The sequence below is a fragment of the Musca autumnalis genome, unplaced genomic scaffold (genome assembly GCF_047663935.1).
Source record: "Musca autumnalis isolate F117 unplaced genomic scaffold, ASM4766393v1 scaffold_1, whole genome shotgun sequence".
Lineage (NCBI taxonomy): Eukaryota > Metazoa > Arthropoda > Insecta > Diptera > Muscidae > Musca > Musca autumnalis.
This window is the reverse complement of record NW_027411644.1, coordinates 1,249,580-1,269,025: the sequence shown is the minus strand read 5'-3', so window position 1 is coordinate 1,269,025 and position 19,446 is coordinate 1,249,580. Positions and strand designations below refer to the sequence as shown.

General features: G+C 33.8%; 1 protein-coding gene across 1 annotated transcript; it reads left to right on the top strand.

Moving 5' to 3' along the window:
• Positions 1-764: 764 nt before the first annotated feature.
• LOC141402306 (uncharacterized) lies at positions 765-19,050 on the top strand. Its single transcript, XM_073983282.1, has 9 exons — positions 765-1,189; positions 1,263-1,512; positions 1,572-1,725; positions 13,618-13,761; positions 13,883-13,985; positions 14,166-14,222; positions 17,368-17,486; positions 17,545-17,821; positions 18,022-19,050. Exons 1-9 carry the CDS (start codon positions 913-915, stop codon positions 18,780-18,782), a joined length of 2,142 nt encoding a protein of 713 aa, XP_073839383.1. The 5' UTR covers positions 765-912; the 3' UTR covers positions 18,783-19,050.
• Positions 19,051-19,446: the final 396 nt, after the last annotated feature.

The following is a 19,446-nucleotide window of genomic DNA, read 5'->3' as shown; positions in this document are numbered from 1 at the left end:
CAACAAAAACAAGTATAACATAATTTTATGTTACCATATTCGAACATAACATTATGTTAGACCTCCAGCACCATCTGCCGATGTATAGTAGCAATGGAAATGTCCCATCTTGTTATATTTTATGTCTTTGGTTATGTTACAACCATGGTACAATAATACAGGTAGCATTATCAAGCCAGCTGATGGTAACATAATGTGTCAATTGCATTGAATTGATGTCAAATTTTGACATCTTATGTTACCTACAATTGCCGATGCGGATACCTATGTATTTGTACCATGGTTACAACTAATCGAATACATTTGGTATGTTCCTTTACTTTTGAAAGTGGTAAAACCGGCAAAAGTAGCAAAAGTTGTAATCTGCTTCTATATGAATTGTATGGTGTCTGAAGTAAGGGGTAGTTTACACTATATGTAAATGTCATATGACATGAAATTTTCCATCGTTAAATATTCACTAATATGTGGAATATTGGAGATTTTCCTTACGTCATTTATTCTGTGCGTCCATCCCAACAAAAATATAATAAAATTACGTCTCCACATTGCATCCATGGGTAGATATGGAATGTTTTTATTTCGTGTCATATGACATTGATAGATAGTGTAAACTACCTCTAAAGAAACGCTTTTCGAGTAAAAAATTGTAAAACTTGAGGATTCTTGCACGTAAAGGAACAGAGCTCTTGATTTCCGTAGGTTTGGTTCAATTAGCTGATGGCGTTATGGTTATGTCACGTCTAATTCTACCTTTACTAATCATATACCAAAGTGTGGCAACGTTATAACGGCTTGTAAACAATTGTCATCAAACGTCAAATATTTTTCTTATACATGCGAAGATTATTAAACCTCGACTCGAAGTTTTATTAGTGTTATTAGAAAATATTGAAGATATTCCCTGGCACAATGAATGGGCCATATCAATTTATTAACCAGGCAGCCGTAACAAGCGCCGTGGCTTCGGGTCAAAATATAGATTGGGCTAGTCTAGCACAGCAGTGGATAAAAATGCGAGACACATCAGGCTCAGGCGTAGCAAGGTATGAAGAAGAAAAGGGCGAAGCTGATATGGATATGGATGACGAGGAAACGGAAAAGGATACACCATGCACTAGTGTTAGCGATCCAATTATGCAACAGCATGCATTGACAGATTCTAGTTCGCCTTGGTATATGAACAAAGGTAAATTAAATTTTCCTTTGTTCTGTGATAAAACAAACTCTTGATACTAGTATTATTGTGTATTCATTTGCAGATTTTGTCATCCCTCAAACTCAAAATATTCAATGGGATAAGTGGAATAACCAGAATATTTCGAAGCAATCGGGTCAAGACTGTCTCCCAAAACGACCTATAAATCCCCCAGTACAAATCCCTTCTCTGTTGAAAATCAATGTTCCTCATCCAAATGCAATACGTACTTCATCCGATGTACAAAGTGATTCGAACAGCACTTCTAATGTAATGGATGCGGCTAAGAGAAAAGCTCTACCAGCGTGGATAAGGTTGTATATGTAATGTCCTTGCAATCCCAGCAAATAATAATTTGTTGCATATATCACAGGGAAGGATTAGAGAAAATGGAAAGGGAGAAACAGAAGCAACAGGGAAAACAACCGATGGAAAATGAAAGGTTTCTCCAGGATGAGGTTGCTTCGCCGCAGCCGACGACTTCATCAATGGAACTAGAATCAACTGTATCCGTGTTAAAACAATTGGTAAGTAAATATAAAACATACTTCGAGACATCAGTGGTTTGCTACGCAATGTCCAAATATATTTATTAGATTTATCTAGAAGTAAATGTCAGACATCTATAATTCTTACTTTACGCCAGCAAAAAATAAACATATTTTAAGCTTTGTTTCCAGTAAATAGAATCTAAAAAATTGAATAATTTGCATTTAAACCATAGCAACATTACTGGGAAAAATTCACGGAAAAACTGAAGGTATAGATTCTCGAACCGGGCGAATCACGACTGCAAACTAGATATGTTGTTGCATAGAGTAAATATATTGTAACCCAAAAACATTTTATGAGTGGGTTTCATTCGAGGCCATGATTTTGCATTGGTTCAAAAGAATTCGTGTTCAATTCCATCAATCCAATAGAGGCCCTGCAAAAAGTTTGCCTCCAAAGAGGCAGTTAAATCAGATTTACAAGTGATTTGGAAGTGCTTCAAATTATGCATTTTCGCTTATTCTTTTTACAAGAGCGTGACCCCGGAAAGAGGCACTCCATGAGAACAGCATTTCAACTAACCCTTTGGCACTGCATTTTAACTGACCCTTTGGCACTGCTTTTAACTGGTCCTTTGACACTGAATTTTAACTATCCCAAAGCACGTTTTTTATACAGACATTCTGCGGAATGTGTGCATGTCATTGCAAAATATCCCAGAACAAATAAAATGTATTTATTATTTGCATAAAACAAAAATATTAAGAACTTTTTATTACATTAACAGAAATTATGAAAATTCTCCATTGAATTCAATCGCACTGCATTTCTCAAATTTTAACAGCATCCAAGTTCAAAGGCGCTCTGTTCGTAACATTTTGTTAGAACTTGCTTAGAGGTCCCTACAAGTAATTCGGTAAAATTTATTGAAAACACAAAATTTTTCAGAAAAAAAGAAAAAGATGAATTAAAATTAATTATCTAAATTTTTATATACATAGGTGCAGAAGGAAGAATGTTGTATTTCCTACTTAATTCCACACAAATTTCTTGTCAATTAGTTCAAAATTGCGTAAAAAATTAGAAACAAAAAGGAAACCAATATGCCTGTCTGCGTACTCGATAATTTGTAATAATTATTACAAATGTTTCAAATTTTGACAGTTGTATAAAGCGAAAGTTGCTGAAAAAATGTTTCAACAACATTTAGTAAGTAAAAAGACACACCTGATGTGTTTCAGCCACTTTTCCTTTATACAACTGTCACAATTCGAAACATTTGTAATAATTATGCCTGTCTGCGTACTCGGTAATTTGTAATAATTATTACAAATGTTTCAAATTTTGACAATTGTATAAAGGAAAAGTTGCTGTAGAAATTGTTTCAGCAACATTTAGTAAGTAAAAAGACACACCAAATTATTACAAATTATCGAGTACACGGGTAGGCATATTAGGTGTGTCTTCGTACTTACTAAATGTTGCTGAAACATTTTTTTTAGCATTCACTCTAGAAGCAAGAAAGAGTGAATCATGTTACTATGAATGACGAATGGTGCCGTAGCAACTGGTTAATTGGTGTACGTAGTTCGACAGGCGAAGAACGTAGTTCAGACGCACGTGGGAACATGCTATAAACATTTCCAAACATTTTTTACTATAAAACAAAAAATATTTATATAATTTGCGAACATTTTTGCGGTAAGTCACGAGAAGAACATTTTCTGTTAGAGTACATGTCGAAATCTTAACTGGTGATGGGAAGACAATATTCAAACCCATTTAGCGGATGAAGGAAAAACAGTTCAGATTGGATTAAATGGAGAGCGGTGGAGACACGCATGGTTGCGATTGTATTCAATGGAGAATTTTTTCAATGAATAATTTGTGTTAATGTAATAAAGTTCTTTTGTTTGCTTTTTACCTGTGTTAAAAATCCGTATTTTTGACGTTTTGAAACACGTAGCTTCACAGTTGTTAAGAACTACGGCGTTAAGAAACATAATCAGCCTTATTACGATTGGCGTAGTCGTATCCAAAAGTGTAAGTTGACGTGACGAAACGACTGATTGGTATTATGAATATATTCGTCATTAAAAGCTAAAACATCAAATTTTAAAGAATTATTTTGGTAAAAAATTAATAGAATTGTTAGTAGATCATGTTTAATCTTTTAATCCAAAAGAAAAACCAACCCTACAGTTTTTACAATCAAAATAATTGATTGGCGTAAACGTTTTTGTAGTCATTGGCGTAGTCATTGTCGTAGGGTTATTTTATGGTATCACGAAAAATTTACGACAACGACAATTTTTTTCTCATACAAAATTAAAAAAATATATTTTTTAATTGTAAAATAATTCCTTCGAAATCATCTTTTGAACAGGAACTAAGAAATTTGCATTGCTTGAATCGTTATACAAGGACTGTAACAGATTTTCAATAGAAAGTTTGTCATTTGATAAAAACACGAAATTTTTCATACGAAAATAAATAAAAGAAGTAAATTTTTATTTATTTTAGTTATTTTCCAATATATTTCATTAATCATTGCGATTTTTTTTTTTTTTTGAAATTTATTTGGTTTTATTTTTATATGCAGTCGTTAACAAAATCGATCACGACTCTTTCCTCGTATTTCAGCGCCAAACGTGATACCGATTTGTCGTATCAAAAAAAAAAAAAAAAAAATAATAATAATAATAAATGTTATTTATAACCGAAGAAATCCGTCCAGGGAATGTGTTTATTTCGATATTTTATGGATCTATAATGCTATAAAATAAAAAAATGTTAGTAGTATATACTTTTTTTTCATCATATAAAAAATGTAAACTACGACTACGCCTACGACATTTGAACGCATACTACGCCAACTGTAATAACCCCCAATAATTCACACATTTGCAGTCATTTGCCAAGCAACTCACGATACGGAAGTCAGCCTAACTTCAGACTGCGTATGGTAGTTCCTTTTAATATACGACTTTTCCGGAGGAATGGATCAATTTTGAAAGTGAATCTCATTTTGGGAGTCATATTTTTTCGGAAGATATCTCGGCTTTTGGGCTGCTATGTCAGGAAGCATGTACTTGCCCACGAAAAACGGTATAAAATTCTAAAGGATCTTCGAACAAACCCAAAATGCACTTAACCAAAAATGTTCAACTATTGTGGGGGAGGAGAAGATCGATATGGAACATTTTAGAAGCAAAACTAAATTTGGACAAAATATTAGATCTAAAGTTTAGACTAAATCGATTTCTCCGTTCAAGCTAATTTTGCGTCCAATTTAATGAAATTGTTGCACTTTTGAGGGGAGTTACCGAAAGGAGTGGACCGATTTAACACCTATTCGTATAAATAAATTACATCGTTTTTTCAAGTTTTCTACCTCAGCTTGTAAACTTGTTTTTTCTTATTTGTTCGGAAGGAAGCAGTATGTATGTTGTAATAGTTGTGTTTCTGGTACTCTGCCAGTGAGTAGTGGTGTGCCTCAGGGGTCTGTTCTAGGTCCCCTGTTGTTTGTGATGTATGTTAATGATTTGCTGAGTTGTGTTAGTAGTAGGAGTTGTATGTCGTTTGCGTTTGCTGATGATGTGCAGCTTTTGTTCAAGGGAGAGTATGTGTTTATGGATGTTTTGCAGTCGTCGATTGATTTTAATGTTAGTATTTTGGTTAATTGGTTGTCTCGCAATGGACTCTCAATTAATACACAAAAAACTAAAGTGATGTTCTTCGGGAACGTGCAGGATGATTCAATAAATGTTTCTATTTATAGTACGTCTATAAATGTTGTAAGCTCCATGAAGTGTCTTGGTTTGTTTCTTGATAGTGCTTTATTTTATTTTATTTATTTATTTCAATTCATATTTGCCTAGTCTTTCGACCTTAAGCTGTATACTACATTATAATGTTTATATAACAAAATTAATATAAAATAAAGTAATAAGTAAGGAATATTTAAACTACTCAAACAAAAATAATTACTATCTGTAAAAGTAGGGGTAGTAATTATAAAAAAAAACGATATAAACTTATAACATTTCGACTAATAGAGATTTAAAGTACTCCAGGAAATGGATGGGATGTTCAACTACTCGTTTAACAAAAATATACAATGATATATTATAAACATAACTAATTGGTAAAAAAAACTATAATTTTTGAAAATTTAAATTTAGCAAGAAAACAAAGATTATGAAGAAAGGGCATTTTGTGCAAGCACAAGATGAATTTTTAACTACTAAAATGAAAACTGCAATAACATATGAATTTGAATCTAGCCACCCAAAACGTGATGTACTTAAACAAATCAAGTAAATAACGACCGAGTGGAAACATCCACATTTTATAATGAAAGTGAAATTTTTGGACATAAGTGAACATAGGCAGAATAAAACATGGAGAAAAATAAAAACACAAGATTGCTAAAAAGATGCAATTATGTATACATATATACAAGCATATACATGCATATGTTTACTCAGGCTATTGAAGGTGCCGCAAGAGATTTTCACGAAATGTACGTTGCGTTACATTAAAAAATCGTATAGAAAGTCTTAAAGAAAGTGGCAAGGAATTATATATCCTGGCCACCCTAACGTGAAAAGAATGCTCTAAAATCGGAGTTAATCTTGGAATAATTAGTTGGGGGTTTCTCAGTGATTTAGAAAAATGAAAGAAACAAACTAGGAAACAAGGATACTGCAGCTTAACAACTTTATAGAAATGGATCATATTACGTAGGCTCACAAAATTACGAAAGCTGCAGCCGAGAAAATTATGTATGTACGGTGTTACATGCTGCCGGATGCATATGCCATATACATATCTAATGACTCTATTGAACGCCAGCTGAACCCTTTTCATGTCAGAACCACAAGCACCAGAATAAACTTCTAAACAATATATTATTAATGGCATTATAAGAGCATGGGCCAGTTTTTTCCTGATAAACTGCGGAAATTTTATTTCCACATTATATAATTTTCTAAGAATAAAATTAATTTTGGAAACAACAGAATTGACATGAACTTCGAATTTAAGATGTCTATCTAACATCAGCCCAAGACATTTAATTTGATCAACGAATTCAATAGATCTGAAATCGTATATAACACTTACATCACAATGATCACCCAAACCAAATTTCATTGCTTTCGTTTTAGAGGTGCTTATGTTTAGTTTATTTAAACACATCCAATTATATAAAATCGACATTGAAGAGTCAATAGAAGCTTGCAAAACATCATGGTAGCTCACATCACTTTTAAAAAGAAGCTGTATGTCATCAGCAAATGCAAATGGCAAGCAATTTGAAGTGGAAAGCAATGGAAAAAGATCATTGATGAAGATTATAAAGAGTAGTGGGCCAAGTACCGATCCTTGTGGTACACCACTCAAAACCGGCAACAATTCAGAAGTACGACCATTACACGAAACATACTGATACCTATTAGTAAGGTAAGACAGGATAAGATTGCAAGCTGTTATTGAAAAATTGAAATGTGAATGTAATTTATTTAATAGTAAAGTATGATCTATCCTATCGAAGGCTTTCTCCATGTCAAGGGAAAGAAGAACACAACATCCTTGATTACTAATTATGCTTCTGATGTTGTCAGTAAGGCCAATTAGCATAGAAGTCGTACTCCGATTCCGTCTAAAACCTTGCTGAGAATCGTGAAGTAGACACAAGGATGTAATATGGTCAAGAATCTGAGATTTAACAATGTACTCAAACATTTTCGATAAAATGGGCATTATTGAGATGGGTCTATACGAGTCGGTGGATTCACTTTTACGAATGGGAATAATCTTTCCAATTTTCCACAATGCCGGAAACGTAGAGGTCATTAGCATTGTATTAACCAAATGTAATACATGCCTTTCAATATGAGGCCAAACAATGTGTAAAAATGTTAATGTTAAACCGTCCGAACCCACAGCTTTAGATTTTATTAAAGAAAAAGCAAGCCTAACTTCATCGATTTCAACAGAGCGAAACATAAATGAACCATCCAAATTACCAATGAAACTCGAATCACTGCGGTTTTGAAAAGAACGAAAAGAACTGTTGAGTTCATTGACATCAACATCAATTACGTCCTTTTCATTACCAACACCATATCTCTTCAACACACCCCACAATTCCGCGCTAGTTTTTCCATCAAACAATGACACATTCACTTCGGATTTAATACTTCTTATTACTCGCTTAGATTTGTTACGGCACCTACAATAAATTTTCCAATTTTCAGGACTAGGATTTGATTTATAATTTCTCCAAGCAAGGTTCCGAAGGGATGTGACATGCTTAATTTCTGGATTATCAAACCAATCATCCTTTCTGTAATGATTAATTTTACGTTTTCGTACTGGAAATGAAGAATTAATGTTCGCTAAATTAGAGTACAAGGCATTCAGCTGTAAATCTGAATTGGCAGTTATGTACATGCCTGAGAAATCACACCTAGATACAACTTCCTGAACGTCAACAGGAGATAAAGCCGAGTAATCAACATATTCATAGAACAAAGTCTTACATACTTTTGAAATACTCAGAGAAATAAAAATAAATGAATGGTGCGAAATGCCTGGACACTGAAACTGACTAGAAAGACGAAGGGTTTCAATAGAAGAAAGTAAAAAGTAATCGATTAGGGATGTAGACCTATGTGCAATATCATAATGAGTGGGAAGTGAATTATGAACTACAGATAAATTAATGTTACTACACACATTTCTCACATGAATCGATTTTGGTAAATTAAATAAATTATTGTTGAAGTCGCCCATTAAAACAACGTCATCATACCTTACAATTAAATCAGATAAATTATCTTCAATATTGGCAAAGTCCCCATGCGGCAAATAAACAGTGCCAACCAAAACTTTTTTTCTCCCAAAACATAGCTCTGCAAAAATACACTCAAGTACACCATATGATGTGCTCTTAAAAACAGTTTTGTGTTTTATCTCTTTAGAAATGTAGATGGCCACACCGCCACCTCTGCCCTCAGGTCTATCACTTCTGTGACAAATATACCCTGGTATGTCCACCACATTGTAAGACATATAAGGCTTAAGCCAAGTCTCACTAACACCAACACAATCCAAATAATTATCTTGCAAAATGTCCCTAATTTCATTGATCTTTGACGAATTTTGATTAATTTTGAAACTTTGGCAGTTAAAATGCGCAATGTTTAAGTTATTTCTATGGTTACAAAGAAGCGCTTTTAAAATAGCGTTATCACTGGCAATGTTCATTTTTAGACTATAGTGCAGAAAAAGAATTTAAATGTTTTGTAAAAAAAAAAAAAAAAAATAGCTAAAATATATGAATATATAAATAAATAGAAATACACTACATAAGTGCCATTGAAGTAACAGGATGCCTATGTAGATATCGATTCACTGCATTCATCTAACAGCTGTGCACACTGATCAACGTCCATTTCAGCGTTAGATCCATCTTGCAGAACTACCTCCACCTTCGGCTTATCTGCGTTATAGAGCTTGTAATACTGTATTTTTCCCAAACTTCTAAGTTTCTTGCAAAGATAAATTAACTTCGAAGAAGTGGCATTAAGATGGTCGTTCAGAAACACTCGACTACCTGCATCATCACCAGTAATGTCTCGTAAATGCAGGTGTAAAAATGTTAATGTTAAACCGTCCGAACCCACAGCTTTAGATTTTATTAAAGAAAAAGCAAGCCTAACTTCATCGATTTCAACAGAGCGAAACATAAATGAACCATCCAAATTACCAATGAAACTCGAATCACTGCGGTTTTGAAAAGAACGAAAAGAACTGTTGAGTTCATTGACATCAACATCAATTACGTCCTTTTCATTACCAACACCATATCTCTTCAACACACCCCACAATTCCGCGCTAGTTTTTCCATCAAACAATGACACATTCACTTCGGATTTAATACTTCTTATTACTCGCTTAGATTTGTTACGGCACCTACAATAAATTTTCCAATTTTCAGGACTAGGATTTGATTTATAATTTCTCCAAGCAAGGTTCCGAAGGGATGTGACATGCTTAATTTCTGGATTATCAAACCAATCATCCTTTCTGTAATGATTAATTTTACGTTTTCGTACTGGAAATGAAGAATTAATGTTCGCTAAATTAGAGTACAAGGCATTCAGCTGTAAATCTGAATTGGCAGTTATGTACATGCCTGAGAAATCACACCTAGATACAACTTCCTGAACGTCAACAGGAGATAAAGCCGAGTAATCAACATATTCATAGAACAAAGTCTTACATACTTTTGAAATACTCAGAGAAATAAAAATAAATGAATGGTGCGAAATGCCTGGACACTGAAACTGACTAGAAAGACGAAGGGTTTCAATAGAAGAAAGTAAAAAGTAATCGATTAGGGATGTAGACCTATGTGCAATATCATAATGAGTGGGAAGTGAATTATGAACTACAGATAAATTAATGTTACTACACACATTTCTCACATGAATCGATTTTGGTAAATTAAATAAATTATTGTTGAAGTCGCCCATTAAAACAACGTCATCATACCTTACAATTAAATCAGATAAATTATCTTCAATATTGGCAAAGTCCCCATGCGGCAAATAAACAGTGCCAACCAAAACTTTTTTTCTCCCAAAACATAGCTCTGCAAAAATACACTCAAGTACACCATATGATGTGCTCTTAAAAACAGTTTTGTGTTTTATCTCTTTAGAAATGTAGATGGCCACACCGCCACCTCTGCCCTCAGGTCTATCACTTCTGTGACAAATATACCCTGGTATGTCCACCACATTGTAAGACATATAAGGCTTAAGCCAAGTCTCACTAACACCAACACAATCCAAATAATTATCTTGCAAAATGTCCCTAATTTCATTGATCTTTGACGAATTTTGATTAATTTTGAAACTTTGGCAGTTAAAATGCGCAATGTTTAAGTTATTTCTATGGTTACAAAGAAGCGCTTTTAAAATAGCGTTATCACTGGCAATGTTCATTTTTAGACTATAGTGCAGAAAAAGAATTTAAATGTTTTGTAAAAAAAAAAAAAAAAATAGCTAAAATATATGAATATATAAATAAATAGAAATACACTACATAAGTGCCATTGAAGTAACAGGATGCCTATGTAGATATCGATTCACTGCATTCATCTAACAGCTGTGCACACTGATCAACGTCCATTTCAGCGTTAGATCCATCTTGCAGAACTACCTCCACCTTCGGCTTATCTGCGTTATAGAGCTTGTAATACTGTATTTTTCCCAAACTTCTAAGTTTCTTGCAAAGATAAATTAACTTCGAAGAAGTGGCATTAAGATGGTCGTTCAGAAACACTCGACTACCTGCATCATCACCAGTAATGTCTCGTAAATGCAGGCGTATTCCTCTATGGTAATTTGCCATCAAAAGATCACGAGTGTACACTGAGTTAAACTTTACCAATACCGACTTCCCATTTAAGAAGTAACAACAATGTTGTACGTCGAGTGGACTTAGATCAACACCACACAATGAAGCAATTTTTATAATCGGTGTTCTCAAATCTTTAATGCCGTCTGGCAAACCATTTACTACAATGTTCGCTCTATTAAGCCTCCTCTGCATAATATCTTGTTGCATATGAATTTCTCTTATCTCATTACATCGACAGGAATCTAGCCGTTTAGCCTTGTCGTAGCAGTTTTTCTGTTCTTCATCTAATTTTATAATTTTGGCATTCACTTCCTCTCGAAAACCATCTTGACGTTTTTCCAGCGAGGAGTTAAGTTCAGAGCAACATTGGCGCAGCTCATCACTCAAATATTTGTCATGGGTGGCAGTTGGCGCAGAAGATGTGTTGCTAATTTGTTCTGTTGTATTTAAACCGCCAGCACTTTCACCCGAAGTGCAATCTTTCATTTTTATACATTTTGTGCATTTAAACAAAAAATTTTTGTTTTTATATAAAAACGCATGTTGCTCTTTTGTTACTTTTAAGCACTATGATAATAATCGCCACATACTGAGCATCCAATGCTGTTTGTCGTAACAGTAACATTACACTTTGGGCATTTATATACTTTTCTCTTGGGAGCCATAATCACAGCAATGCAAAAACAACAACAATAGAAGATGCGGCAACAATAAATAAAAACTCAATAGCAAAAAATAAGCAACAGCAATCTCAAGTCACTTCAGATAACTGTCGATGAAATATCCAAATCCAATGGATATAAATATGTGTCGACGAAATTTGTTATTCAGTTACACTTCAGAAGGCAATGAATAAACAAGTTCTGGTTTCTCTATTTTTCTTCTTTTCAGCTTCTTCTTCTTCTTCCAAGTTAAACAACATAAATTATGTGGGATATAATTACAAACACAGTGTAATTCGTTGTAAAACTCCAAGAACTCCAATAACTTAGCGACAAACTCCACTTTCCAGACAACAATTTATAACTTTCAACTACTATTAGCTATTATTTACTTTAATTTAAATAATTTTTCCGCGCAGACATGTTAATTCGTGCATGTTAATTCTTTAGTGTCCAAGGTAAACTTCATTTTAAGGAAGTTATATTGTTTGGATTTAGTTCTGCCTAAGAACATAAGAATTCAATTGGCTCATGCACTCATAATGCCTCATTTTGTGTATTGTATTGAGGTTTTAGGGGGTAGTCGTGGTTTTGTCTTACGAAAGTTAAAACTTCTGTTCAATAAAGTTATGCGCTATGTTTATCATGTTAGATGTCGTGATCATATTTCTCCGTATGTTAAAGATTTCCTTGGTTGCACATTTGATAATTTTGTGAGTATTAGGTCAATGTTATTCTTCTATAAGGTATATAAAATGCAGACACCTTCTACTGTATTAGACCTTTTTACATTCTCCAGATCGGAGAGGAACAAACAAATACATGTGCCGTGTTTGACTCCATTGTTGGAGAAGTCTTTTCTTGTAAGAGTATCTCGTGTATTTAACACTTTGCCACCAGAGCTTAAGGTATTTAATTCCTCTTTAAATTGTTACAAACGAAAGTTATATGAGCATTTTAATAGCAGTGTAATATAAAATTCATGGTTTGTTATGTTAATTTGTTATCGAACTATAATTGCATGGCTGGTTTAGAACTTTTGCTTTAACATTGTATTCATTTGTTCGATTTATTGTTTTAAGAATCAAAACATTGTTAAATTTAAGTTTTTGAGAGTAGTAAATGTATAGTGGTTTTTGGAACCGATCATGGCCCTATGGGCTAGGTTTTTTACATGAGCATACATAAATAAATAAAGTAAGTTAGATCAAAATATTACGAAGGCCAAATAGTGGATCGAATCGGCAGACCCATTCGAGAGTTATCGTATACTCCAGCCACAACACATGGTGCCGCAGGTTTTTTTATGGACTTGACCCTAAAAAAACTTGGTCGTAGCAGATACAAATTGTTACCACAAAAAGGGATTCTTGAACAGCTCTTAGTCTGCACTTTTCAGAAATTGTTTGTGGGAGGTATCTGAGGGAGTTGACATACACTGGTGTGCCAAAGAATAGAGCCACAGTCGTCACTGTGCATTAAACGTTTCTAGAACACTTCCGTTGTGCAAAGAATGGACCAAATCGGTTACTGCCTTCGAAATGCGAGAGTGGGCCGATATTCCTGTGCTCCAGCCAGATAGACGGACGGACATTGCTAAATCGATTCCAAATTAGTTGAAACTGATTTCGTCCAAACATTATTTCGATGAGTCATAAAGCCATTATTTTGATGAAGCACCCTCCTCTAAATAAAAACATTAGACTCGTTGCTAAATCGATTCAAATCCTTCATCTATGTCTATTTACTATTCTTTTACAACATAAAGTTTTTAACTTTATATTTGAAATGGGAAATTTAATTATTAATCTTTTTCAAAATGTACAGGAAAATGAATATGACGATCAAGTCGATACAACACCAATTGAAAATATGTCTGAGAAGAATTTTAATGAGGAAATATCGAAGGAGGATGATCTTGACGTAATTGAAGTAAGTGCAGAAAGTTACGAACAAAAGCTCGAGAGACTGGTAAGTAACTGTTTTCTAGAAAATTTAGTTTAATACGGTCTTTATGAAATATAATATATATATATATATATATATTACATTAAACATGTAAATAACCATCTCTGAAATTGCACTTTGATAGATGGTTGTCGTTCGTCAAACATTGACTGAGCTACTTTTAGAAGTTACAAACGAAGAAATTTCAAAGCTAGCCAGCGAGACCCTGAAAAGCTCCAAGTTGAAAGGTACATTATATTACTTTAAACTAAATACATACATATTTTAATCCCACAGCTAAAATTTACTTTGCAAAGTTCGTAAGTGATCTAAAAGTTTGCAGCTTTAGAGTATTAAATATGTTATTTTCATCTTGTGATAAAATTTATTATTTAAAACTATATATACATTTTACACAAATCCTAAAGCTTCGTCGGCACAAGTGGTCCACAAGAGCGCTTTATCAGCTATAACTGGAAAGCTAGGTAAGTTTAATTATTTCATTTGCAGTACAATATGTATACTATATTTGTTGGCGTCAGATATATGAACATAGGCTTAAACAGACTCAGATTAGACAAGAAAATGAAAGAAATGGAAATAAATGTGGTACCTATTAGAAAATACATTTGTTAGTGCTATTATTTTTGTATTCACGTTTTATTTGATTTATTTTCACCATTTTCAATTGAAAGTTGCACTGAAAATGTACTTCAATACTCAAACTGTTGGTCTGTTCCAGAACTGCAAGAATCTACAAATGTTTACTATTTTTTCCGATAACATAAAGGAAAAAATGTTATCGTAGTAAACAATAGTAGCTTCTTGCAGGTTCTGAAACAGAGCATGAGTTAAACAAAATAAAATCTACTTACATACATACATATTTACGTACAATGTTGAAGTTGAGAAAATGGCTATACATTTTGAGGTTCCATTTTTTTCAATTTACCTGAACTGGACTCAGCAGTCCAAGACTTATACACAGTACGTTCATGTAACACATTTTTACGGCGACAAATTATGATGAAAAACTAATCAAACTACAGTTTGTCATCCAAATGTTTGTAAAAAATCCAAATATACATTAAGTAAATATTATGTGAACTATGGCATATCATTCAGCTAATATGAATCGGGGTGCACTCATTGATATGAGAGAAGTCTCCCTTGTACCGTATGGGATGTTTGTGGAAAAATTATTATATTATTATGCCAAATTATGTTAGAAATCGATTGCTTTAAGTTTTTAAGACAATATAAAGTCAAGAAACTGCAGTTAAAAATAAAGTTTGACTACTGCTGTAAGATAACTAATATGTGCATGTTGAAAAGTGAACCTATAGAACCACTTTGTTCGAAACACTGGAAATATTAGAATTTTTATGACCATTGCGGTTACTTATGTTCGTTTCTGAAAGAAGTTGACTCGAAGAATTTGCAAACAATTGTGAATAGGTCACAAACCAGAATACTATTTAACCTAAGATTTATTATTGGAGGAATAAATTACGTAAAATAAATATAAATTCCACTAGAATGAACATATGGAGAAAATTATGAACCTTAACAATCAATTTTAAAAATCGGATAAGGTTCTCATCAAAGCACTTTATTCCCATTGACAAAATATTGTAATGACTATATTTATGGGTCTATCTTGTATTGCCACTAAACTTGAGTTGCGTTGTCAGTTGTCTGCGCGACTGAGACGAAATGTTGTACCATCAATGTCAACTCAACTGGGTGGTCGATAAACATGTTATCGATCAGTATTTTTTCAAACTTGTGACCTCTATTCGCAAAAAAAAAAAAACATTTTAAAAATAATTGCGCTTTGGATAACTCTTTTGTGTATTCTGGACAATATTTTAATATTTTGGCTGAGTTTTCGAGCAAATTTGGAAAACAACCCAAGATTGGAATATAACCTGCCCATTGGATCGTCAAGTTTTATTTGCTGTCCCAAAAAATGATAAGTTCGGTGGAATTATTTTTTGATGATGAAGAAAATGTACAGGACTTGCATCTATTAGAAGAAATTTGAGGGACAAGTCGAATCCATTGGAAAGATCTGAGTAAATTATTTCAGGTTTAAGGCGTATTTTCGATTGCCAAAGGATGCCGTAGTTTTCGTTGTGGAAACGTTAAAGGATGACTTCAAAGTAAGTTACATATCAACAGCAATACCCCCACTTTTAAAAGTGTGCGCAGCGTTGCGATTCTTGGAGGACGGAAGTTTCCAAAAGTCCCATGGCAATGATTTCAACAATTGCATGGCTCAATCTACATTGTCGAGAGTATTGAAGGAAGTTGTCCACTTGATGGCGGAAAGTTGTGCCAAAATTGGATCGTTTCGAAGTTGACAGAGGAGGAAAAAAGGCAAAATAAAAACCATTTTTATTCAAAAACGAAATTCCCTGGTGTAGTTGGCTATATAGATGGAGGATGTTCGTCATTTGTACTTAAACTGAACCTACTGTATTTGTCACCAAATTCATTTGCAAAAGATTTGCTGCTGTCCGCTCCAAAGGCGATAAATTCACTTATTGTGATGGACCACCACCAGTGTCGTTGAACTTTATTTTATTTTGAGGCCTTTTTTCAACATTGCTTTAAAGTGAATCCAGACTCTGCCACTCTTCAGGTGTTCATGTTGGAGATTCATGGCTGTTTAAACTGTCCGAAATGGACCTCCACGCTTCATCCGCTGTGGCTTTGGTTTCACCAAAACTCCCGAACTCCTCGGGCTAAGTTTGGATTTTCACTCAGTTTGTCAATATTTCGAACTGTTGCTTTGTCGTTATTTCCACCATATTGATACACAAAATTAATTAATGATGCAAAGAATCAATAATTGTTAACAAAATGTTTATTTTTCTTCTATTTTATTTCTTGTTTCTTCAAAAATGTTCACTGCAACTGAAAATTTGTGGTTGCTGAAAAACAGCCGCTTCGTCAACTGAGATTCGCAACTTCAGTTGAGAGTTGCCATACGTGGATCAATTTTGACAACTGGCAACGCCACTCAACGATAATTGTTATCGATGATCGACCCCTTAGCTTTACGACAATAAGGTATCCTCAGAACGAAATACTAAGAATGGGAATTTGTATATACATTTTAGGAAGATAAGAAGACCCGCAATTGAAGATCGAATCCTTTAAAACCCAATATAATTATTCATAATTTAGTTTTTACGCCTTTCTTCAACAGTCCAAAGTTGGGGACAAAAACTTTGATTATCCGCGAAGAAATCAGGCATTTTCTAATTTTTGCAAATATTTAGTGGCCAGCAATTGGAATTATTAGTATAAGTACACTTCTTTTACAACAATAAAACAATGGCAAAAGTTGTTAATTTCAGTCAAGTCACTATGAGTTGACAGACTGTATGTAATATTGATACAGAAATGATAAAAATAAGTACAAAGCTTGTAGCCTCCAGAACGCAGCTCTTATATACATATAATACATAGCTATATAGATAAATTCTCAAAAAGTTATTCCGATTGTCCTGTTTTAAATTACAAGTTCTACTCACATACATACATGCCCTATATAATAATGCCTTAATTTTTACAACTTGAGAAAATTCAAACTAGCTCAAAATAAAACATAACTTATAGGCTTAGCAGTTTACGGTCATAGCTCCAGTAGCGAGGACAGTAGCGACGATGATGACATCGAGTCAGATTCCAAAAAAAAACTTTTTTCGGAAGATAATGATTCCGAAGAAGATATAAAGGTATAGTATAGCTGTAATATTTAAAAACACATTCTATATGGTTAATTTTGCTATTTAGGCATCCCTTCGTTTGAGAAAGCGAGCATTTCAAAAAACTGCTAACGAAATAGAGGAACGCGTTTCTGCTGCCGCTGCCAGGGAAGCAGAAAAGTTGAAACAAATTTCGCATTATGATGAAGCAGAAGATGTCCATAGGAAAACAAAAAAGATGGAGAAAAATGTCGGTTTTGAAATGGTAACAAATGAATCAGATCCCGATAGCAGCAGTAAAATTGTTGGTAATATTAATGATGAATCTGGTGAGGCAACTGAAACAAAGTTACAAAACATAAACGGTGCGTCAATTACTAATAAGAGATACACATATTTCAACATTCTGAATTTAATTTTCACATTTAAACCTACAAACATTTGATTCTTTGCAAATTAGGAAAATATCGTAGAACTGACTATGCTATAGATCTATGTCTAATGCAACCACAGAAATAACATAATATTGAAAAATGTAATACCAGCTTTAACCTTTTTTTCCTAGGTAAACGTCACAGGGATCGTGGAGCTCTAAAAGAACGAACTACCCGATTCAGCGATAACCGGGACAACAGATTTGTAACAATGGCGGCAACTGCCAGTTGTATTTCGGAAGCACAATCAAAATCAGGTTTATCTAACAGTACAACCTCTCAGGCTGTAGCAAATCAAGGGTTAGCACTGTATAACATTAATACTCTAGTGCCAAAACATAATTACCCAAGTATCGTGGCGAATAATTTGAAGACACCGACGACGGCGGTAGGTGAAGGAATTGGCAAACAGAAACGTTTAACGAGTCCCGACCATGGAAGCAATCATGTCGACAAGTATTCAAAAAGAAAACATAAGTATTCTGGCAAGAAACATTCCCGCTCGGTGTCTCGGTCTCGATCTCGAACTTCTTCAAGTTCGTCTACATCATCATCTTCAAGTTCAGAATCATCGACAACAGATTCTTCATACGATTCAAAACTAAGCCGTCGTTCCCGTTCAAGGCGGTCACCTTCTAGAAAACGAAGCCGTCGCGATCAAAGGGATAAATCGTATTATTCATCATATGGAAAAAGACGTAGCTCCTCATATAGTAGACGTCATCGCGATACCGATACGGACGACGAAGACGATTCATACAACAGCAGACACAAATCTAGCTCTCGATATTACACTTCTTCCCACTCTCGCAGTCACAATTCTTCGCGAAGCCACCGAGATTCGTCACAATCTCGCTCAAAATCATCTTATTCATCTTCGCGAAGACGCTAACTAGGTCATTGTAAAGGTTAAATTAGTATTTTTTATTAATAGAATATAATTTGCTACTGTTAAACAGTAACGAAAAAATGAAAACAATCAATATTTGAATAGATTCGTTCAATGTAGTGCTTTGTTGAGATAGCCTACTCATATTTCGAACACTGATTAAAAAAATAAAGGTTACAAATGATATCATTAATTCCCTCTTCAAAAAAAAAAAAATACCATTTGTAACAATTTCAAAAATTTATTAACAAATATAGACATTGAAAACAAACGATTTTATTTATTTTTCTCTTAAGGTAATAAATTAGTAGTCAGTCAAACGTAAAGAGAATTGAGGTTGTGGATGTGAGCGGAATGGAACCACAACACATTGCAATTTTTAGATTTTGTCAAAATATTTCAGTTGCACACTAATGTACTGTTCCTTGAAAATGCAACTGAATGCATCAGAATTAAAAAGGATACATGGTGGCTGACTTCAAAACGTCACTTGCTATGCATATGTTTTAAGTATTGTGTTTCACAACACCGTTATACTTAACAACTGCGAAGCTATGTATTATATTATACGTCACAGTTGCACATTTTTAAAGCAGTAAAAAATCAAATACAGTTAGACAACAAAAGTATTGCAAAGACCAAAATTGTAAAAAATTTCATATTAATT